The 24,545-nt window shown below is 50.4% G+C and overlaps 2 protein-coding genes across 3 annotated transcripts in view; one reads left to right on the top strand and one right to left on the bottom strand.

The window, feature by feature from the left end:
* Sorcs2 (sortilin related VPS10 domain containing receptor 2) overlaps nucleotides 1–24,545 on the top strand; it is a 383,758-nt gene that overhangs the window by 165,458 nt on the left and 193,755 nt on the right. The window lies entirely within an intron of this gene.
* Nucleotides 18,924–20,498, bottom strand: Psapl1 (prosaposin like 1). Its single transcript, XM_005365936.2, has one exon. It carries the CDS (start codon nucleotides 20,496–20,498, stop codon nucleotides 18,924–18,926), a length of 1,575 nt encoding a protein of 524 aa, XP_005365993.1.

Below are 24,545 nucleotides of genomic sequence, written 5' to 3'. Positions count from 1 at the left end.
CAGTGCTCCCAGCTCCCACCTGGGGAGAGTCCAGTGCTCCCAGCTCCCACCTGGGGAGGGTCCAGTGCTCCCAGCTCCCACCTGGGGAGAGTTCAGTGGTCACAGCACCAGTCTGACAATTTATCTAAACTTTGCCAGTTTGTCAGTATCCCAGGATCCTCTTGATTCCCGGCAAGGAGCAGTTTCCATGCTATTCTGATTACATTTTCTCTTTGGAGTGTTGTCTGCTCTTACCTTGCTCCCACACTGGGACAGGGCAAGGAGCACCGGGAGGCTGAGAGCATGCCCGTGGCTCCTTCCCTGGGTGCTGCCTACCTGCTGTCTGCATTTGAGGCCTGTGAAATAGATGGTTCAGGTGCCAGTGTCTGGGGAGCATATATTAAATGGGGTTATTAAAGACACACTTATTGAACACACCCCGAGCCTCCCGAGAATTCTCCTGTGTAATCACAATAAATACATTTTTAATGACAGGCTGGTATTTACATTCTGGAAATGGCTCTGGAAAATCGAAGTTGAATGCATTTTTAATTGTTCTGTGTTTAATGGACCTCACGTCAGCAGCATCTCCCTCCCGGCTTCCTTGACCCATCATCAGCATCTTCTGTATGTATTCTCTGCCAGTCTTTGGTCCTTTGATCAGTACAATGGGTTCAGAGAGACATTCCCACCTTAAGATGTGCTGACCAGCACCAGGGAATTGAAGTCACCTGTCTTCTCCTTTCCTGGACTCACAGGCCCTGGCCAAAGCCTCCTCTCTCAAGCCAGAGTTGGTATATTCTGTCTATCCTTAAAGCTCAAGGCACAGTGGTTACTGTGCTGCTGGACCAAATGACCACACTGGGACACTTAAAACAGCAGCCATGGACTTTCATAGTCCTGGAGGTCAAAGGCTAAAACCATGATGTTACAGGGCAGTTCTTCCTCTGAAAACTAGGGAGGGGGCACCCATTCTGTCCCTGCCAGGCCCTAGTGACTTGAGTCACTGAGTCCTTACCTCTGTCTTCTGTATGTGTTCATATGTATGTGTGTGCACATCTGTACAGGTTCATATGCGTGTGGGTACATACAGTGCAGGTGCATATGCATGTGGATGTATATTGCACTGGTGCATATTTATGTAGGTACACACAGTGCAGGTGCATATGTATGTAGGTACACACTGTGGGTACATATGCATGTGGATGTATATGTGCACAGGTGTATATGTATGTAGGTACACACTGTGGGTGCATATGTAAGTGGATGTATATGTGCACAGGTGCATATGTATGTAGGTACATACTGTGCAGGTGCATATGCATGTGGATGTATATGTGCACAGGTGTATATGTATGTAGGTACACACTGTGAGTGCATATGTAAGTGGATGTATATGTGCACAGGTGCATATGTATGTAGGTACACACTGTGGGTGCATATGTATGTAGGTACACACTGTGGGTGCATATGTATGTGGATGTATATGTGCACAGGTGTATATGTATGTAGGTACACACTGAACAGGTGCGTATGTATGTAGGTACACACTGAACAGGTGCGTATGTATGTAGGTACACACTGTGCAGGTACGTATATAAGTAGGTAAATACTGCGCAGGTGCATATGTATGTAGGTACACACTGCACACGTACATATGTATATAGGTAAACACTGCACAGGTGCATATGTATGTGGCTGTGCACTATGAAGGTGCATATGTAAGAAGCTACACACTGCCCACAGGTGCATATGCCCCCCACACATGTGCCTGTGGAAACAGAGATCAACCTTCCATGCCATTCCTCTGGAGCCATTCACTATTTTGTTTTTCAGGCAGATCTCTCACTGATCTGGAGTTGGCCTAGAAGGCTAAGCTAGCTGATAAGCAAGCCAGGAACCCTCCTAGCTCCACTTCCCAACTCTAGGGCTAGAAGTGTGCACCTCAATGCTTGCTTTTTTTCATGGGGTTCTGGGCACTGAACTCGGTTCTTCTGTTTGCACGCCAGGTGCTTTACTGACTGAGCTATTACTTCAGTTTTCTGCTTGCTTCTGTTGTCACATGACCTCCTTGTAGTGGGTTCCTTCTGAAGACACTGACTGCTGGGTTTAGCGCCTGGCCAGATGGTTCGGGATGTAATCTCAAGAATCTTAACTTAGCCACCTCTATAAAGACTCCCCACCTCCTCAGTGATGCATGGGATTCAGGACATGGGCATCTCTTTGCAGGAGCTACCATTCAGCCCAGAGCATGGTCCATCACTAAGCTCTGGGATGTCATCTATATTGGATTTCCTAAACGACTGCTGGCTCTTGCCCTGTCCTCTGTCCCTCAGTCACACGCTTTTTGTCCCTCCTCATCCACAGCTAGATCCCTGCTGTCCTCCCAGCTGGGTACTCAAGATCCAGGGACTTGAAAAACAGGCTGGTGCTGCTGATGGACTCAGTCCTACCTCGAGGCTCACACCTGCCCTTCCCAACCCTCTGCCCAAAGCTCTGGGGGCCAAGATGTCAGGGTTGGCAAGCAGAGTTGGAGCCACCACAGGGATGTGGGGACTTGGGTGCTTCTGGTCTCTGGAGGGCTTCTCTGATATTTGCACTCCCTTCCATAACAGAGCCATAGATTCATGAGATAAGGAGAGGCAAAAGGAAGGAGAAGCGAAGAGAGACAGAACTCTGGCTGTCACCCACTCTGCCCTCTGGGAGAGTGTTGCTAGGCCTGTCCATGCTTCAGAACCGAACCCCATCCCCAGGCAAGGCACAGCAGCTAGTGTGGCGAGTGACTCCTGTAACAGAATAGATCGCAGGACTCCGGGTGCTGAGTGCTAAAACTGGAACAGCCCTATGGACAAATCTGTTCCCTGGAACCCTCTGGAGACAGCCCCTCAGGAGGCCCTGCACAGTATGGTGCTTGGGGTTTGTGTTTTCAGCCTTCCCAGCACGATTTTCCTCAGCCTTTGAAAGCATTAGATTTCCTAATGGCCTCCCACACAACTGTGGTTCTCTGAAGTACCCTGCATGCATGTTCTTTATGTGTGGTAGTCACATCCTTCAGACCCTAATGACCCAGTATTGGCCACCTGGGGGCGCTGTTTACCCCCAGTGAATGTGCCTGGTGTACAGAAACAGATCTTGCTTCCCTGTCCAGGACTCAGGATCTGGATGAAATGCAGATAGGGATGCCAGGCTCCGAGGTGGGATCTTAGGCTGCATTCCAACAAGCTCTAGGAAAGACTGATGCTGCCCATCCATAGGACAACATGGCTGGTGTTTCTGGAGCACCCGGGAGTCTGTGAGGATGAGCTGCTCACTGGTAAAATCTGGTCAAGCTACACTCTGTCCACCTCAGTGACTGTGTGTGCTGCCTGCTGTCTGGCATGCATCTAGAATTGTCCCTGTCCTGACTCCATCACCATTCAGTTCCGCTCACAGTCAACCCCTAAGGAACTGCCCTGCCACTCAATGTATAGCACCCCCATCCCCAAAGGGGAATTCTGTCACCTCTCTCATTGGAAGTTTTGTGTTCTTACTTATATTACCTCTGCCACTATTAGAATACAAGTCAGCTGAGCATGGAGACCTGTCAGGTCCATATGGTTGACTGCAGGATGCCATAACCAAACAGTGACTGGGCTAGGCATGTATGTTGGGCCTGGGTGCATGAATGGGTGGACGGATGGATGAACTGATGAATGGGAGGTGATGGATAGATGGTATGTAGATGTATGTGTGCATGTATATGTGGCTAGCTGGATAAAATGATAGCTGGGTAGGCGGATTGACAAATGGATAGGTAGATGGACAGACAGACAGATAAGTGGATGTACGAATGTGTGAAAGAGTGACAGTGACAGTGTGGTTTTAGGAAACCACTGCCGGGATCTTGAATACTCAGTGATGATGAGGTCACTCTAGGAGAAGCCGAGAGCACAGAGTTGTCGCTGATGCTGTCAAACAGGGAAAAGAGGCAGGGAGCATCCTGAGCCAGGAGAAAGCTGACCACAGCCCACCTTCCCACTCCTGCCCTCCATCCTGGGTTATGGCCTCTAGGATCTACTCTGAGGATGGCTGTTGGGCAAGGTAAGTTTGAATTAGGGCACGCTTCCAAGACCCAAAGGGCTCTGTACCAGAGCCACCCCTGGGCCATCCCACAGGTACATTTGACCTTGGCGCCTGCTGAAGGGGCAGCCAGGAAGAGCCTCTGCAGCTTCGGAGTGGACTGATCCAGGTTTCCACTCCGGATGGAATCTGTCATTTTTGCTGGGGGTGGAGTGCATTCCCTTTCTCGTGGCTTCTCTTTAATTATGGAATCTTTGACATATAGAGAAAAGTGCAGAATTCAGTAAAGCACCAGCCTGGGGACCGATGACAGAGGTGGACTAGTGCACACTTAAATGCTCTCTCAGTTCCTCCCAGCCTGCCTCTATTGTACTTACTTTGATGTCCTGTGGTCCTGGGGTCAAGGGATAGGAAGCTGGCATACTACCCCAGGTAGGAAGTGGAATTAGGGTGTCATTTTCATCCCAGGGAAACCCCACCAGCTCAGCCATTACACATCTGTCAATTGTTTGCTCTCCACACTTTGAAAACAATAGATTCCAATAAAACCCACCCTTTGCCCTTCTGCTACACCCCCCTCTCTGCTCTCTACCTGGAAGTTATCTCCATCTTGAGCTGGGGTGGACCATTCTGGTTTTCTTTATAGCTTACCTATAAAGCAAAACTTTAAACACATGCAGCAACTCATAAATCACAATTTATATCAGCTCAAGACAATGTGTGTGTCTCTCTGTAATCAGACATGCAACCACTGGGCTTGTTTCAAAAATTGGTATGAATGGCATTCTCCTGCTTTGGGCCTTTGATTTATGTCCTCAACTTTGTTTTGGTAATTTCCCCATGTTGCACGTGAATCCTCTCTAAGGTGTGCATTCTCCATCATGGGACGGTGATGTTGATGCCTAGGGCATTTGCTATTCCAGTCAGGGCAGCAGCGAGCCTGTGAGCCATAGTGAGCTCCGGGGCTGCCTCTCCAGGCAGGTACAGGGCAGCGTGCAGGGCCGGCTGGATTTCTTCTCTCTTCATCTTACCAGCTTGCCAGTGGAATGGCCAGCTCCTCCATATCTTGGATGTCATCAGACTTTGCCTGTATGTACTCAGGGGCCACCGGACTGTGACTCAGTGTCCTCCAGAGGTGGCATGTGCCTTCTCATGGTCACATGCAGGCCTCCTCTGTGTGATGTAACTACACAGGCACTGCTGTCTCCCTCTGCTTTCGTTAAGGAATTTAATTCTTTCCTAACCCATTCCTCTTCATCTCCAAGTCCCCACATGTCAAGATGCATTTTCCTAAATGTGCTCTAAACCCTCGTCCCTGGCCCTGGGGGCTTTTCTATTCCCAATGCCCACAAAGATACTTTCTCCTAAGACTGTTTTGTCTTTCCCTAGTTTGGTCTCAACGCACCAGGCTTCTGAGAGTGAGCCTGTGGTGGTGTGTCTCTTGGCAGTGTGCCAGTCTTACCTTAGATATCATTTTCCCAGCACTTGGCCGGCAGTGTGTTGGTTGCTTCAGGCAGGTCTCAGGGTCACTTGCAGCAGCGAGAGAGGGGCATGGGATCAAGCGTTGCCGTGGCAGGAGCAGTTCCAGGAGATTCGGCTATGCACATTAGCAAGCATGGGAGTGGGAAAGGAAGGGTGGAGCCTGTGCAAAGGACTCAGCATCTCTCTGCACACATCCTGCGTTCCATGCAATGGTCTCAGGCAACTTGCCACCTTCCTTCATTTCATAATCTTCTACTTTTAATTCATTTCATTAAAAATTTTTAACTGTCATTAATTTGTTTAATTTTCATTTCTATTTAATTTTTACATATAAATGTTAATACTCAAACTTTGTTATATTGTGCCTTTGTTCTGTTGATTAAATCCTGGGGTAGAATTCCCCAGAATACACTGTGGGAATCTGTTCTATCTTTTGCTTTCATGTTCCAAAAGAGCTGGGGTTTGAGATTTTCGGATCTTGTCAATTTCCCTGTGACATCACTGAATTGGGATATCATTGGATTTAAAACTAGATTTGATCCTATCTTTCCATAATATCGCCCTCACACCTCGTTCTCAAAATTCACATGCTGCCCCTGAGCAACACGCAGTGTCTCTTGTCGTAGACTGTGTTAAGTTGTCGTGCTCTGTAAATCCCCAGTGGGAGGGATCAGAGCTTTGAGACCCAATGGTTGGACAAATGGCTCCCAACACTCCTCCCTATTAAGAAGGGTGAGTCCTCTGCGGAGACAGAGCCATGCAGTGTACATTCCGGCTTGTTTGTCTGAAGGGAGAGGTGGACAGAGCTGGAGGCAGGGTGTTTGACCTGCCCACGAGGCAGCTGTGATTCCCAAGGTATACAGTGTATTTCTCAGTGGCCTGGATGCCAGGACTGGCACTGCATATGAGTGATGATGGGTCCTGGTCAACAGGGAAAGCTGAGCAAGTGCAGCCACAGCTTCCAGAGAGGAGCCCTGAAGGAGCCTGCTGTGTCCTTGGTGGTGTCTGGAGGGCACCAGTCTTTCACTGTTGGGCTTGTGTTAGTACCCTGTGTGCCAGGCTTTGGCATGCATGCATGTACATGCACACAGAAGTTGGTTTTGAGCCTTGCTGAGTCCCTGTCCCTCCTGGTGATCCCAGGGTCCTCCTATTCAAGGATCCCAGTGGTTCAATCCAGACCCATATCCCATAGTTATTACAAAGATGACTTCTACCCCAAAGATGGCAGTTGTCACAAAGATGATATCTAAAACAGGTATCTATAATGTTTTTGAATTTTCTTAGGGGTCAGAGATCCCTTCTGTCCCTCAGTGGCCTCAGCACATGGCTTCTCATCTGCCCCTGTGCATGCAGAGAGCCTCAGGGCAGATAGGGCTCTCAATAGAGGCCCTGACTTGGAAGCTTTTGAGTCTATTCAATAAATAATCATTAGTTTTGAAGCAGCAGTTTGTGGGCCTGGTGCCCACCTATAATTCCAATACTTAGGATACTGAGTTGATGTCCAGACTGGGTTGTGCTGTTAGGGACAGACCAATCAGGGATAATATTTGGGTGACAAAGAAGTAGTGAAAATTTAAGGACATCTTTCTGTGGCCCCAGTCCCCTGTAGCCTCTTATCTAGCCATCTACCTATTTATCTATTTTCCCTCCCTCCCTCCCTCCCTTTTTCTTTCCCTCCTTCCCTCCCTCTTTCATCTAACCTCTTCCTCTACCTTTGGTTTCTCGTCCCTCTTTCCGTTCATCTCTCCTCTCTATCATCTCTCCACCCGTTTATCATGCATTCACCCATCCATTTCTTCACCTGTCCTTCCGTACAGCTCTCCGCCCATCCATCTATCCATTTGTGCAGCTGACTCAGCTGTCTATCGTTCATGCATCCCTTCCACCAAACTGTTGGTTCACCCACCATCCTCCATTCATCCATATAACCATCCACTCACTCACCCGTCCATCTTTCATGGTTTGACTATGCAATGTCCCCCCCAACTGGCTTTCATGTTTGAGCAATTGTCCCCATTTCCTGTTAATTCTCTGCTTTCTGTGTGTGGATTCGGTGTAACCAGACAGCCTCCTGCCTCTGCCACCATTCCTTCCCTGCTTCCTGCATTGTCTTCCCCATCATTACAGACTTTATCCCTCTGGAAGTGTAAGCCAAAATATGTCCTTTCTTCATTAAGTTTCATTTGTAAGGGTATTTTCTCGCAGAACAAGGAAGTAACTAAGACAGTAACAATTCATTATTCTCTCTTACCTATCAACTCTCCTATCCACTCCCTCACTCACCATCTACCTATTAAGCTACCTGTTCATTCATCCATTATCATCAAATATCCATCTATCCCCTCCATCATCATCTTCCTGTTCCCATCATCCACTTCATCCATTGTTCATTAATCTGCCACCCACCCACCTACCCATCATTAATCTATTATTATCCATTCATCATTCTTATATCCATTCATCTACTTATATATGCTTACTCTACCTGTCCATCGACCCACTTACCCATTCATCCTTCAGTACCCACCAATCCATCTGCCACCCATATATCCATCATCCTTTCCATTCATCCTTCATTCATCCTTCATCCTCCATTCTCCATCCACCCATCCACCCATCATTAATCTAATCTATTCAGCATTTTCTATTTGTCATCCATCCAACCATCCATTTACCTATATATACATATTTCACCTATCCGTCTACCCACTTACTTATTCAACACCCCAAATCTACCAACCCATCCAACATCCATCCACCCATTATCTATTCCATTCATCATTAATTCATCCTTCATCCTCCACCATCCATCTAACCATCCCATCATAATCTCATCTAGTCATCATTTTTCATCATACTACATACATACAACTATCCATCTATCCATGAATCCATCCATCATCCACCCAGACACCCATTCATCATTCAGCCATTCATTTAGACTTTTAGTTAGCACCCAAGGCTCTTAAGTATAGAGTCTGTAGATGAGGAAATCACCCATGGCAGTGTGAAACAGTCCTCACTGACAAGAGGCATGAGAAGCAGGGAAGCTCTAGCCATGCCACCCTACTGGAGAAGGTGGTCACCATGAAAGGCTTCCTGGAAGAAGATAGGAGTCTTCTCTCCTCTTCTGCCTGTGTAGTGGTCATCCCTGTTCCTCCTCACCCTCCCTGATGGCTCTCTTATAAACATCTGTCAAGTTTATGCAGCCACCAGTTCTTTAGTTAGCTTAAACTACACCACAGAGAAACGCTGGGGACAGCACTGGCCCTGGAGGGTAATGGCAGCATTGTGCCATTCTCTTCTGGCCAGGCCTGTAGTACAGCCTCTTAGTAGGACCTGACTGGTCAGTATTTACCATGAACTTCACCCTGGCTGTCAGGCTGCCTGCCTTTCATCCATTCCCTCCTCATCCTCTATAATCTCAATATTTGACCCAGCTCTGCTGGACCTAAACAGCCACCCTAGAGTGATGATCACTCTACGGTATGGCTTATCCCATGTACTGCAACAGCTCCCAGAAGCTGGCCTGCAGGTCAAAAGCATGCCTTGGCAGGCAGTGTTTGCCTGGAGTTGCCTACATAGGGCCCTGGCTTCTTGCCTACTGCAATGGCAATTGTCTCAAATAGATGAACCTCAACTCCTTTTAGGTCTATGTGACAATAACTATCTTGGATGTTCTTTTGAGAAAAGAAGACAGTACTGGTGGGGAGGTCTTAGTATTCTGAGTCTCAGGCCTGTGTTGAGCCCGAACCCTCTTCAGACCTTGAGACCTTCCCTCTGGAGCTGTTACTGCCTGCGCCTGGGTTGGGGTCTCCCTGTAGCCTCTGCGTCTTTCCCAGAAACCCTATCCCACTCTGAGTGGTCGGGTGCTTCCTGCACATCTTCCAGGATGGGGGTAACAACCCACCACATATGCGTTCCTCGTGTTGTCGTCCACTGCTTCCTATGATCTGGTCTTCCTGTGTTCTCTGCTTTCTCAGAATCTCAGATCAGAAGTGAGTCTGGGGTTTTGCTGAGCAGAACAGCACCCATGAGGTGTCACTCTGGCTTTCAACCCCCCTGGCCTCTCTGCTCCTTCATACACTGGACAAGGCTATGGTCATTTAGGAGGTCTTTGGGATGGGTGTTGACAGATTGCCCTCTAGAAAATTCTCCACCAAAAAAAAAATTCCTGCTAAATATAACTCATAATCATCCCAGAACTTCAGAAAACTACAAAATAGATGAGGCGGGAAAGCAATCCCTGTGTTAGTCCCACCCCATGAGATTAAAGCTATTAATATCTGCGATGAATATTCTCTCCAGGCTTTTAAAGATGCAAATATATACATGTTTTATAAATGTTGAATCCCAAAGGAATTATGTATTAAACACTTCTTATGGGCTGACTGTTTTCACAGCCGCTATTTTTAATGGCTGTATAATACGCCCTGATCTAAAGAAGGCATTATTTATTTAACCAAGTTCTCGGTTTTAGACATCTGAGTCATTGTCAATTTTCACTAAGGCAAAGATGTAAAAGTAAAGAGTATAGCACCCGGCCCTGCACGCATCACCCTGCATCTTGGAGTCTGCTTGGAATAAGTGCCTGAGAGTGGATGTTCTCTTCTACATTGGGGTCGGTGTGCTGGGATTCTGACATGGGTGAGCATGTGACGGGTTTGTTGAGGTTGCTGTTGATGTTACTGGGGAACTGGGAAATTGAAGAGCCCTTTAGACAAGAAGAGAACTGCAGGCCCTCCCTCCCTCCTGGTATGACTGTCTCCTGGCTGAAGGAAGGCTTGGCAGGGTGAAGAGCAGTCATATTTGTGCTTCTATAAATCCTGCGTGAGGACAGAGGCCTCTGACCCCAAGCACCTTCTTTAGTGACTTTATCAATGCTGGACAAAAGCAACTTAAGGAAGGACGCAGTCCCTATGGTGGAAAAGCTGTGTCAGGAGGACAAGGCAACTGGTCACATTGCATCCACAGTCAGGAACCGGAGAGAGGGAAAGAGGGGGAGAGAGGAACGCTGATGCTCAGCTCACTTTCTCATTTTCACTACGCCCGGCACCCCAGTCCAAAGGATGGTGTTACCCATATTCAAGGTGGGTCTCCCTTTTTAGTTAAATCTTTGTGGAAACTGCATCACAGACACATGTGGAATTGGCTCCTGGCGTGTCTAGATCCTGTGAAGTTGAAAATGGATATTAGCCATCATGCCTTGGCTCTGTGTCAATGCCATGCCGCCTCCAGCACTGAGCTTGCTGCTGCTGCCTGGGATGAGAGAGGTGACCCTCCTCCTCCATCAGATTAGCCTGGGCTCACACTCAGCCCTGGATGAGGGATCAGGAAGGTGAAAGGATATAGGCTCTCAGAACTTGCACGGCATCCCTTCTGTGTATCTTAAAGTAACTCACAAAGAAGAAAAGGCCTGAGATCCGGGCAAAGGTTTGCTTCCTGATAGAGACCGTTGCAAACAGATTTAACACCAGGCGGGAGCTAACTGGAACCATTGTTGTCAGCAGGGCTGGAGTGTGAAGAGCAAAGGTCTATGGATGTAAAAAGTTATTTCTAGGCTGCCGAGACTGCTCTAGGGCCCGAGCTAGTGCAGAGAAGGGAGCTGGGACTCAATCCAGGGGGTGGTTTTTCTACTAAGCAGGCTTCCCCTATAGGGACCAGCTGGCCATGGACGCTGAAGGTGTCTGGGTCAACTCTGAGCATTGTTGGGGAGTGGAGGTGCTAAGGCCTCGGGTGGCTCTGAGACCCACAATAGGGGGCCCCAGTGTTAAGTCTGAACCAGGGACCGCTGGGCCTTGCCTGACTCAGTTTCTATTGGAGCTTCTGCCACTGCTCTCTTAGCCTCTAGAGTGGTCTCCTGGGGAATGTGAATTCTTTCAGGCCTTGTTCTTTGAGTGCAGGGACAGATCTCTCCCAGGGGAGTACTCCCATCTCAACTGCTCTCCACAAACATTGGAGGGTGAGATAGAGGTGGGCAGAATAGAAGCTAGATTCAGAGATGGCATGCTGCACCTTGTCCAGGTAACTGTACCCCAGCAAACCAGAGGCTTCTCCAATGGTGTTTTGTTCATGTAAAGACCACCAGATGAGTTACCAGCTGGTGTCCTCTGACAGCTCTCCTCTAAGCATGACAAGAACCCAGGTTCCTTCCATATTGTGGCTCTACATATTCCCTAGTTCTCGGTATCTAGTCTGTGCCTGCTTCAGACAGAGGAGTTCAGAACACAAGGACAGCCCGTGGGAAGCCCTGCCCTCTTGCCTCAGGCTCGGTCACATGTCTGCTCTAATACAAGGGAGGATCAAAATCATAATGCACTGTGCACCTAGGGACGCACTTACTGTGACCACCTGGCCAGGCCTGATAGAACCTGGCCATAGTGGCACTGTTCACATTAGGGTCAGCGAGACCCATGTGCAGAAAAGGTTATTCCATGGACTGACTGTAGAACTCTGGGAATCCTTCTTCAGTGCCCACCATTGCTATTTTCACGGCAACAGTCCGCCCCTCTTCAGGGTCCCATGATCCCTGATGTGCAAGGCCTGGCAAAGCACAGAGCACATCTGGAGGACCTGAGGCAGGTGTCACAGGAGGCAGATGTTCAAGTGTGGCCTCGGACAGTGGTTCTGGTCCTCCATAGACTCAACCCCATACCCTCTCCTAGTTCCTCCAATCTTGCCTTGTAGCTTAGAACCCACTCACCAGCTAAACTCACAGCAACGGCACCCCAGGGAGGGTGTTGGAATTCAGAACTTGCCACCTGCCAGGCCTGTGTGGTATGTGTGATGCCACATGAAGCTTAAGTAGTTCACAGGCTTGGCACTGAGCCACCTGCTGTCTCTACGCCCACCATCCTGAGGACGGCAGGGGGCTACCTGCGCTTTGAAATGTTGTACCAGCAGATGGCCGCCATCACTTCTGTTTGGCTTTGTTTCCCTCTGTGGAGGAGTCTTCTCTGGCCCTGCTCCTGGTTCTCTCTTACACACGCAGGCTCTGCTACTCAGTGCCTTCTGCACCGTGCGGCATTTGATTTAAAATTCGACTTAGGTCCCCAGCAGGACTGCTGGCTGTAGGCCTGTGGAAAGCAGTAAGCTTCGTGTGATCAGAGGGAACGGTCTCACCCTGTACCATCTCCCTACTATATCAGGGAGTCCACCCACAGCTTCTCCATCTCCTCCAGGCAGGCCAAGCCCAGGCTCTCAGATTGGAGATTTGAGTTCAAGTTCTGGCTCTATGTACATGACCTTGGGAAAGCTGCTAGCTGTCTCTGAGCCCATGTCTATGGAATGGAGATGAATGTGTGGCCTTGGTTTGGAGTCCAGGTAATGGATGTAGAATGGATAGGCCAGTGCCTGGCTTCAGATGGTTCTAATATCATTCTTTATCATTCTTTGAGAAACACCTGTTCCTTACAGGGATGGGACGGAGGGACCAGGTTCCCAACCCTTGTGGATCTCTTTGGTGGTGGGTACCTCCAAAATGATAGGCCCATGGTTGTGCTCCACTGGGCACTGGGGGTAGCAAGTGGCAGCCACTGTCCTAGCCCCCAAGTGATCCAGAACCTCTGCCACCACGTTCCCATTGCCTCTCTGGAAACAACTGCCATGTCCAGTCCTTCCTGACGTGTGTCTCCTCTCTGACCACCTCACCCACATGCAAAGCAGGGTGCTCTGTGGGCTGGCTTTGTGACCTGGGAAGTCTTTATCCTCTGGTTCTCCAAATGCCCATCTGCCCTGGGACACAGCAATAGCCACTTTTCTGCAGGGTACCAAACGTCACAGCTGGAGCTGGGTCAATTTCCTCTGTTATCAGCCCATGCCTGTGGCTCTCTGTTCTGCAGCTTGAACCTTCCTGTCCGGTCCCAGCAACTCCCACCTGGACACGGGCCCTACCCATAACGAGGTCCCCGTGATCCTCCTATCTTGCCCTTAAAGCCAAATTCCAAAGAACAGGCGAGCCCTTCATCCTGCCCAGCTTGAAAATGACCTCTGACAAAGGTCCATGTGGCCCTTGGACATACCCCCCCAACCCTTGGACATACCCCTGGGATCCTCGACCTCCTGTCCCCGGCTAGTCATCCAAAGCCAGGTCCTCTCTTACTCTAGCTCCCCACCTCCCTTGCCCCTCCACGCCCATCTGTGCTCTAGCTCAGCTCTGTTCCGAGCCCTCTAACCTTGACAAGGCAGCTTCCAGGAGACTGTCGTCCCCCCAGCCCCCCAGAGCTGCTGCAGACTCTGCCTGAAGCATCTCTCCCCTGAGATCCTGTCACCCCTCTTGTTTGCTCTCTACTGAGTTTCTCGCCGTCTCCTGAAATTTACATACAATGCTTAAAATTTTCCTATTATTTTGACATTATTTTAATGTCATTTTCTTTTCCAAATGTCGTCGCTGGCATTGTTTCTTTGTATGTGGCTCATCTGCTGTGCATGTTAACAGGCTTGTGTGACAGGCTTGAGTGAGCAGCGACCTTCTTTGTCACAGTCATGTGCCCCTCCCCGAGGCCCCATCGCTCCCATCTCTGTGCTTTGACAAGGGCTACTGGTCCAGTATAGCCTGTGGGATAGAGCCAGTCTTCTCAAGGGCGTAGAAAGCCCCACCTCCTACCCCCCCCCCACCGCCCACACACATACTGGTGGAAGGCTGAGCATTGGGCTACTTCCTTCAACCCAAGATGCCGGCCTGGGCTATTTTGTTTGGATGACCCAGCCCTCACCCTCACCCAGCACCTGACTTGGGACAACACTCAGGGAGCCTGGGCATCATCCTGTAGTTCCTTCAGGGTGTGGTGCCTTCTGCGACTTCTCATGTCTCAGGTCTTGGAAACGGTAGCGTCTTCTGAGTGTATGAAGGCCAGAGGGCTGAAAGAGTAGGACTCCCCCTGCCCAGTGTGTAGTTTTGTCCTGTGTCAGCACAGTCCCCTACCATGGCCAGCTCCAAGCTGTCAAGCCGTGTCTCTGGGTACAGAATGGGTTAGAGGTGTGACCTTCATCCTCTCTCCGCCACCACGTGACTGCAGTGGCTCTCTGCTGTTTAGGGATCTGGAGTCCTGAAATTTTATAGGAGCTTTTGGATCTGTGGGTAGTGACCCGAGAGGGCATGGTGGGCCTCACAGAGCAAATGGGACATTTCCAGCTCTCCCCAAGAGCTCTGGCCTTATGGCTTGTCACCCTCCCGAACCCTCATGTGTTCCTCAGCCATGCTGAGTGACTGGGGCTGGACACTGAGGTGGTGGACTGGAAAGTGGCAAGTCTGCTGTTTCTGGATGCCTGGTTTTAGAACGTTCTGTTAGTTCTGAGTCTCTGGTTCCCTTCCCCCCAAAGTAAGCCCCCAAAAGTGGGGTGTCTCCAGGCAGGAAGGCTTATGGGGCTCTATCTATGACTCACTCACCTCAGCCTGGGAATCCCTTGACCCCAGAAGTGTGCTCTGACCTCTGCTGACTTCATGCATTTGTTGGCCCTTCCTAGATGTGAATCCTGATTTCAGAGCTACATATGGAACCTGGATGTACCTGGTCCTCTGTGCTGAGGGAGTAAGGGGCCATGAGGAAAGAGCGAGTGGCTTGCTTTAAGTCTCCCAGTGTGTTGACTGCACCACTCCTGGTGGCGGGGGTGGCTGTCTCTGCGGCATGCAACCCCCAGCATGGGTGCCTACAACAGCTCACACAGAAGCCCTGTGCTGGCATGGCTTTCTCTAGGAGAGTCTCAAGAGAAGCCAGCAGGGCAAGGGACGTAGTCGCATCCTTCACGGGCACCGGGAGAGGCTGTCTGCCTTAGAGATCCTGTAAGTTCTCCCACCATATTGTCACTGTGACTGGTTCCATTTACCTGCGGAGGGTCACTCAGCTGGCATGTGCTGAGAACAGTATTGTAACCTGAGTTTGAGGGAATCCAGGCTGTGAGGTCTCTATAGATGCTTTGGGGGAATCTGGTGTGGGTGCTGCCTGTGTGGGGGCAGAATAGATCTCTGATCTTCATGAACCTTCTGCCACTTGTGGGCCCAACTCAGACAACCAGGGAACCCAGACGTACAGGTTCAGGTGTGGCTTCTGGATTCCAGGCTACACGGGCCCCTCCCTGGGCTTGCTTCATCCCTGCAGAGGCCAGCACTACATCCAGCCAGCTTGGCAGCTGGCAGATTTTCAGTCTTGCTGTGTTCCCCAAACCCCTGATCCTGATCACTGTGAAATGACCACAGTCTCCAGAGTCCCATAGGACTGGCCTGGGTGGTCCTGGGCAGTGTCCTAAGTGTCTTCCCTCCTGAGATGCTATCACTGGATCAAAGTTCCAAAGAATCCTGCCTACCAAAATGGTCACTCTCTCTTCCTGCCTTTCTTGGGGCTTTCTTCTCTTGTGGCCTAGGGATTGCCAGCCTGAGAAACTGGTTCAGAAGTGGTGTGACTTTCCCTTGTCTTCTGAAACTGTTCCTTCTGTCCTAATAAGCAGCTTAAGTTGCGAGTCACCCTCCCAGGTCAGAATCTCATAGGTGTCTGGTCCCTCCCAGGTTGGCGGAAACCTCGTAGGCAGCAGCAAGGCTTACCAGTCGCATGTAAGTGTTGAGATGCCCCTTCCTTTCCAGCTGGTGGAGGGGCCCAGCCTAACCCATAGATATGTTTGCTCAGGTCAGCAGTGGATTTTAGACTCACCTTGTGGAGCCTTCAGCACGGACTCATGCGAAGACCCCACAGGGGCAGCCCTGAGATTCCAGCTCCATTGGAGGGGTCAGCAGGGGTTCAGGGTTCTCACAAGGACATCCCTCTTGGACTGGGTTGTGACCTGGGGGAGCCCATCTCCATCAGGCCCACATTTGTTACTGAACTATCACTTTGAAGAATGTTTTTAGCAAATGAACCAGTTGCCAGACCCTTATCCTGCCAGGAGTTTGGAGGCCATGGACCCTGACAGAGTCCCTACCTGTCTAGATCTATGCTGGATGGTGGCATCTGATGAATCCCCATGGCCTGTGTGGTAGGAGTTTCTGACGTCTATGCACCTGGCCAGCCTTTCAGAGCCTCTGCTTCCACCTTAATTCGGGCACTGTGGTCCCCAACTCCAGTTTCTGCATGTTTAATGTCCCGCTTCCCACCCTCACAGGAAGGATCTGTACCGCTTTCAGGCGTGATGAGGACAGCTGCTCTTCTCGAGGTCCCTTCTGAAGCAAGCAGATTGCAAGGTTGTCCCGTTGGTCCTTGTCCCTCTGCTGAGCCACTAGGTGAATTTGTGGGTCTGAGTAAACTGTTTCTGTTACCCCCATTGGGCTCATCTTTCTCTCCTCTTGTCCCTCTGCCTTCCACCATGAGGTGCAGGAAGAGTAAAGATTCAGGAGTGTGGATGAGGTGGAGTCCCTGTGACCGGGCATAGGAAATATGTACCTTGCCAGCCGCAGTCGGCAGTGGGCCTGTGGGGCTCTTGGCCAGGAGTGTTCCAAGACAGGCTTTTGTGGGCCATGTGTATGTGGGGACATATTTGATCGTGGTCTGAGGAAGCAGCTGGCTCCAGGCCTGGAGGTTTTGTGAGAGTCAAAGGAAGGGATGAGCAGAGCCTCCACCCCCATCCTGCCTGTCCCCAACTGTAACTCTGGAGGCAGTGAAATGGGCCCAGAGACAAAGAAAGGACATGGCTCTTAGCACCTCCTGGTCTCTGGCAGGCCAGGCCTATCTGACTGGTGATGTCTCTCTGGAAATGTCAGGTCAAGAAAGCCATGAGATGTCACATACAACTGTTAGAAAGTGTCCCTTGGGATCACTGCCAGGACAGAGGAGGGGCCTCCACTCTGCTCTGGCCCAGGGCTCCTGGGGAGAGATGAATGAGCATTGAGTGGTGACTATGGCAACCTCAAGCTGTGCTTTGGGATTGCTTGATCCACAAGGCTACAACTGTGCATGGCCACCCAGTAGGCAGCTTGTTCACTGCTTCCTACTCCCTTATCTTGCTCAGGGCTGATCAGGCGGACCCAGGTCCATCCAGACGACAGTGCCAGCACACAGGATTCTAGAAATTCTGGCTAGGAATGCCCATGTTCCTGGATGGTGGCCCAGTTCAGTTGCCTAAGAAGCCAGGTGTGGCCCTTAGGAAGGAATCTACCCACATTACTGGGCAGCCAGGCCAAGGTAGTCTCATCCCCACCCAGGCAATGGTGACCATGCACGGGAACTCGAGTGCACATCACAGGTGTTTGGGCATCAGCTACATGCAGGTCTGGTGCTGGGCTTGAGGCCTTGGCAACATCACTCTCAGGGGCTGTCAATGAGGGACTCATGAGATACTGAAGACTACACACAGGAGAGGAAGGCAGTGGGTACCTGAAACAGACCGGTGCCCCCAAAGGAAGCTTCCCTCTGTAAAAAAAAAAAAACACCCATGGGAGGTGGTGAGGAGGGGATTTCGGAGCCCCAAGGACCACGTTCTTTCATTAGAATAAAAAGAGCAAACATCATTTGGAGAGAGATTCTAGTTTATATAATGCTTGCTTGGTCAGATTCCCCGGAGGCCCTATCGATTCCCAAGATAGGCTTTCCTGATCCTGATGGGCCAATGGGTGCTGGTCTCTAAGGGAAAAAGCTTGAGGACATCTAGAATTGTCTCAACATTGCCTTGAGGCGGGTACGATCCTTCTAGTCTACAGATAGAAAAACTGAGGCTCAGCAGATAAAGGGCCTGCTCACGAGGATGGAGCTCTTGCTGTGGCCCATGCCACAGCCATTCCATACCCTTTGGGTCTTCCCCGGAGCTCGCCCAGCAGGGTTTGTTCCCCTAATTTTAAGCACACCCCAGACCACTTAGCACCAGGATGACTGGAGTCTAAGTGAGAGGACAGATTCCCCTTGGTGGGATAAGACACGGACAGGAGTGCTCTGAAGTCCAAATACCTCTCATTGGTGGTAGCCAATAACCCAGGCCCCTCCCCTAGAAAATGCCACTCATGTTCCAGCTACCCCACTGGGAACCAGCTGCAGAGATCCCAACCTGAGAATACCCAATGCCCTCCCCGACCTATTGCTAAGCCATTTGCCTGACTAGTGGCAGTTCCCTCTACCCTTCCCTCTGCAACTGCTTTGGCTTATAGCTGGGTGTTCACCCACACGGGAAGCCTCTGACAGGTTTCCCCAGGCCATCAGCACCACAGCAGGGCAGGAGAGGGTGGCTTACAGGGGCAGGGGCAAGGACTTCCTTTTTATGGCGGGGGTGACAGTGATGAGGCCAGAGACAGAAAGGTGAAGCTGTCCAGCGTCAGGAGAGCACGGCTTTGAATGTCAGCTCCACTCACCCCTGGCTCCTTCCCGAGAACTTCAGTTTTTCATCTATGACATGGGGGTGGGGTAGCACCCACCTCATAGGGTCCCCTTGGGAGGTTGAAGCCTGCAGGAGGAATCAGCCCTGGCAGGCTTTGGGTTCTATGGCCGCAGTCATGGCTGCTCTTTGACTTCGGAATCTGGCTTTTTCCACACAAGACGCTGGCAGTGTTCCACGGCGTTGCACATCTCAGCAGCCTCTGGACTCTTGCACCAAAAGCTGGGGCCCATGACACACTGATCCGTGCCTAGAAGTGGGACCTTGGGGCTGTGGCAGGCCCCCATCTTCTTGCAGAGGTCCGTGGGGTCCATCATAAACCTGAGGCTCTCTATGAGCACAGGTTCATATTCCGCTACGAAGCGGTTGCACTGCAGCACGTAGGGCAGTGGCAGGATGCGGCAACCACCTTTGAAGGCGTTCAGGATGTCCCGCTTGGTGCTCTTGCGATCCAGATTCTGGGAAGATACGCCCAGTATCCTTTTGCATCCTTGGCAGAAGCTGCCCTGGTTTTCTTCATCCATCAGCAGGGCTGGTGTGGTTGCCTCAGCCCTGGAAACGGACCTGGCCTGCCTTCTGTTGTTACACAGCCGGATGGTCTCACACACTTTCTCTGGCGTGACCCTGGTCACAAGCTGTACCAAGCTGGGGCTGTAGGTCTCCACCAGGGTGATGCACTGCTGGACCAGAGATTCTGGCATTATGGAACATACTCGTTCCAGAGCGTGGGTGACGAGGGCTTCTGTGCTGTTGGTCATGAGCCATTTGTCCATCTCCTGGATCACGTTCAAGCACACATCGCAGGTCAGGCCCAACTGCATCTGCATCTCATTCTTCCTTGGCAGTTCCATCTCCAGAGAGGGGACTCCATTCACAGCGGCCATTTGAGCCAGCCGGTGGGCAGGCTCTCTCTGCTCCTCACAGAAGCCCCCCTTCCTGCAGACCTCCTGTGGGTGGAGAATCTGCAGCATTTGCTTGGCGGGGACAAACTGCTGGCGGATGTAGTTCTTGCAGAGTGCAACCAGGCCAGACCCCAGGGATTCACACTGATCCTGGACAGCTACCTCTGCCGAGGTCAAGTTAGACTCCAGAGAACCCTGGAGTCGGGAGATCAGCTGGATACAATCTTGGCATACAGCACCCCCAAGCACCTGTGACGGGTGGAAGCTGAGGGCCCCATTGGACAAGAATGGAGCCATCACCTCAGTTGCATCCTCTTGGGTCGGTGGGCTCTCTGAGGTGGCAGTGGCTAGGTACCTCTGTAGCGGCTCACAGAGGGTGAGCGCAGTACATGCCGGAGCCAGGGCACTTTCTACGGTTCCACTGAGCATGCCCAGAACAGCTGTGCTATGGTTGCCCACCATCATCTTGCACTTTGCTGAAGATTCCGGGCTCGGAAGCCACTCACAGGTCTTCATTAACGATGCCAAAATATCAGACTCTGTAGCATCTGGGTTCATCCCGTTACCAGCAGCGGCTGCCACATCCTGGCATATACTGCAGGGCAGGGTCCTGACTGTGGGCTTGCTCCAGACAGCACTCTGGCAGAACCTCACAGCCTGGCACTTCGCAGCTGCCTGCAGATCCTGACACCATACCTCGGAGCCCTTGGCACACTCCTGGGGGCCTGAGATGGGGCTGGCCTTGGCGGCCCCCAGGAGACCAGACAAGAGAATCAGAGCACACAGCATAATGCCTCTGGTTCCAATGGCTGCAGCCTCTGCTTAGTTGTGGCTTTAAAACTAGCTCTCCTGCCTGGCCTGCTCAGCAAGGGTCCCGCCTCCGGCTCCTCCCTAGCCTGAGTCAGCGCACCACCTGCATGGGTGCTGGCCCCAACCTCTCTAGCTTCTGCCTCTTGGCCTCTCCACCTTCAGGGAACATCTCCCTCTCTTCCCCTGAGTGATCGCTATTTTCAAAGCCTACCTTCTTCTGGAATGAAGTTTCTTTCTGTTCTGTGTCACACCAGGGCTGCAATTCTAGACTGAATTCCTAGAGTGACTTATTTCAAACTCACGGTCGTGTGCCGGCCGTAGGTTCTTTCCCCAGGGCCCGCTGTTCAGGGGCTGAGTGGACTGTTGACCCCACAGTGCCTGTGTGAAGGCTGCTGGCATGCAGAGCCTTACATTCTGGAGACTTCTATGGGAGGCCGAGAGTGGGCTGGTCCCTAGCAGATGCACATGATGTTTGCTGAGGTTCACATGGACAAAAGGGTTTTGTTTCACTCTTAGGTCATTTGTTATCCTCGGCAATTTTGGAAATAGCCATTAGGCAAGCGCATTGGCACCAGGCAAACACACAGGTGGCCAGAACCTCATCCTGTTGATTCTGTGGAGCCTTCTGGAGCCAGACTCACCTGTTATGATTGACATGTAGCTCATCACTCCTGCAGGAGTGGGCAGATCAGGGGCCCTGAGGGCACCATGGAAGCCCCACATGCCTTAGTAGCATGAGTCCCACACGTGGGTATCTGTGGCTGAGATCCTGGGGCTCTGGGTGCCCAGAGGAATTCACTTCCTAGCTATGTGGGGCTGGTATCCCAGCTGCCTTTGCAACAGCTTTGCAAAGAATGCAGAAGGTGCCTCCTGTTGCCCTCCTTCTAGGAGGTTGGGCTGCAGAGAATGGGGCATGAGATTTGCTGGGCGCTTTAAATGCCTGCCAAGGACTCTGCTTCCTTTGGGCCAGGGGAAGGAACAGGCTTGGTGAAGTGGTGAGGCTGGGCTCTCTTAGCTGCAGGGCCACCAGGGCTAGTTGGATGAGCTGTACACAGAGGTGGGGCTGCAGACAAGGGGCTCTTATCTAGATCTGACTGGGCTGGCCCGGCTGACTCAACTGACAGCACCTTACCTGGGTGCTGTTTACGAAACACCCACTCACTTTGTTTTCGGGGCTCAGGCATGTTTTCAACCCTGCAATCAACTCTGTTTGCCAAACATGTGACCTGCCGTTTGACTCAGTTTTGATGTCAACTCCCCAGAGTTTATCCAGACCCTGCCGTCAGGGGTTTGGACTCTAGCTCAGTCCTCTCCACCCGCACCTATGATGTCATGGTTCCTATGGCCCTCTAAAGTTCAGGGCCTGTTAGGAAGACCCCCAGAATGCAGGCGGGCTATATGTTAGCACTGACCACCTGCACCTATAACATCATCGTTCCTATGGCCCTCTAAAGTTCAGTAGGAAGACCCCCAGAATGCAGGCGGTCTATATGTTAGCACTGACCAGTATATCCCCCAGGACCCAACTTAGGAACCACCAGGGGAAGGTGACAAGAGCAAGAGATGGGTAGGACATGGGCCCTATCTGAGAGTGTCAACCTCTAGACCATCTGTGGGTTATGCAGGAGCACTGCCCCCTCCCAGAGTCGTGGGTGAGGGACGACTGAAAGCCCCAGTATTACAGGCTCTCTGGTGGGCAGCACTGCCTGGAAGCTGCCAAGGACACTAGCCCAAAACACCTTACCAGTATAAGTTCAAGTGTAGGCCAAGGAGCTGTTCAGAACATACTCTAGGCTTAGGGCCTCTGTTGTATTTCGTTTTAATACTGTATCTAATTTAGATGACAGTTGCAGAAAAAATTCAGAGAATGCTTGTACCTTCCCAGGGATACTGATAACATTCATTCTCTCTGCATCATTCCGTTTTCTTCTTATCCATCCAACCATTCATCTATCAATCCATCCATCTATCCACCTGTCTATTCGTTTACCTGTCTGTTCATACATCCATCTGTCCATCTATTTGTCTACCTAGTTATCTGTTCATCTGTTGTCCACCCACACACCCATTTCCCATCTCTCCACCTACACACACATTCATTCATATACCTATTGTCCATCCATTCATCTATCCAGTTATCTGTCTGTCTACTTATTTATCCATCCATTTATCTATCCACCTCTCCGTGCACCCATCTATCCAGTTTTCTATCTGCCTGTCCATCTATTTGTCCAGTCATATATTCTCCCCCATGTACCCATTTCCATCCATCCATCCATCCATCTATCCATCCATCCATCCATCCATCCATCCATCCATCCAACTATGTATCTGTCTGTCCATCCAGTTATTATCCATTCATCATCTGTATATTTGTCTATCCATCTGCCCACCCAGTTTTCTGTATGTCTTTCTATCCATCCATCCATCCATCCATCCATCCATCCATCCATCCATCCCATCTATTATCTACTACCCATATATCTGACTGTCAATATGCATAAATATTTACATGCAGTGTGTCACAACTGCTGTGGGTGGCTGTGGGTGAAGGCATTGTGTCTCTTTGCCCATTTCTTCCGTGTGTCATTCCTAAGAACGAGGGCATTCTCTCCCATAACCACAGTGCACTTATCGAAACCGAGAGCTGCAGTGTTGACCCAGCGTTATCCACCCTACACCCAGGCCAAGCTTTCCAGGTGCCAGAGGTGCCCTGTTCTGAGAGGTTATCTCCCAGGCCTGACTCTACCCCAGTCACATGATACACTCACTGCACACATTGCTTTGCTCACGTCTGCCTGGAGTCTTGATAGCCAGGCCTTGTCTCTGTCACACTAGGGCATAGGCTGTTATAGTGCTCACACCCCTCATTGGTGATGCTTCATGATTGGTCCAGCTGGGTCCTATAGTGGCAACCTTCTTTTCTGCCCTTGGTCCTCTCAGGGCATCAGACCCATAGGCACTTAGAACGAGTGTTTTACTGTACAAGAAAAGCTTTCTCCTCTCTCCTTGTCCCCTTCAGCTCTCTTCATATTTCTTTATTCCTTAAAACCCATAGCTGTTGATTTTATTTTTACTCTTCTTAAATCTGATCCACTCTGATTTTTTTTTTGAACTATTGTTTGTGAGTCTTAATCCACAGCCATTGCTGGTTGCTCTCGATAGCCAAATGGCTCCCGTTTTGACCTGTGGGGCTCATAGAGCTGTCTTTTGTCTCTTCCAGTTGTCCTCATCATTCCTTGAGCCCCTCATTTCCAGTCACGGTCCCATCCCAGGCTCAATTCGTTCTTTCCTCAGCTAGGCCAAGATTCAGCTTTCCCTCCAAGGAAAGTGTTTAGAAATCCTATCGAGAAGCTAGTTGAGCCTGCTGTGCCACTGTCATTTTCAGACCCTCTTGACACAAAACAATTCCCCAATTATCGATGAGGAAAAAGGGTGAAGGTGGAGGGAAGGATGTGTGTTTATGAAACCATAGGCACATGCTGATAAAGTACTAAGTGTTCACCTGTGTGCACATAAATGCATGTGATATATTTATCCATCCACCCAGCCACCCACTCAACCATTCATGTGTCCACCCACCTATCTACTCTCCTTCCTATCATCCATCCTTCCATCCATCATCCCTCCATCCATCATCTGTCCATCCACACGCACCCATTTTTTGTGAGCCCATTTGCTCATAGGCATACTTCTTTGCAGCGCCGCACAATCCAACTGCCCTCTTTTCAACGTTTGGACCTCCCTTGCCTAACAGTGAGAAGCCTAGCTCTTATTATCCATAATGAATCATTCACTCTCATTTTCGAATCCCAAATACATCTTAAAAAATAGTTTCAGGAACACTAGCCCACTCCATTGTGAAGAGCAAACTTTACTAACTATATTTCTGTCACTATTAACACTGCACTTTATTCTGCTGAAGAGGAATTTATGAACAACCAAGTGTAGACATCTTAAGTGGTCAGATGAGTGTCAGCCAACACATGTGTTTCTTTTTGTTTATTTGTTTTTTGTTTGTTTTTT

The sequence above is a fragment of the Microtus ochrogaster genome, unplaced genomic scaffold (assembly GCF_000317375.1).
Source record: "Microtus ochrogaster isolate Prairie Vole_2 unplaced genomic scaffold, MicOch1.0 UNK5, whole genome shotgun sequence".
NCBI classification, from domain to species: Eukaryota; Metazoa; Chordata; class Mammalia; order Rodentia; family Cricetidae; genus Microtus; species Microtus ochrogaster.
The sequence above is the reverse complement of the archived record's forward strand: the minus strand, read 5'-3'. Positions and strand labels throughout refer to the sequence as shown.

Bases quoted from the DNA above. Each gene is read 5' to 3' on its own strand.
- Psapl1 (XM_005365936.2), bottom strand. From the start codon at position 20,498: ATGCTGTGTGCTCTGATTCTCTTGTCTGGTCTCCTGGGGGCCGCCAAG.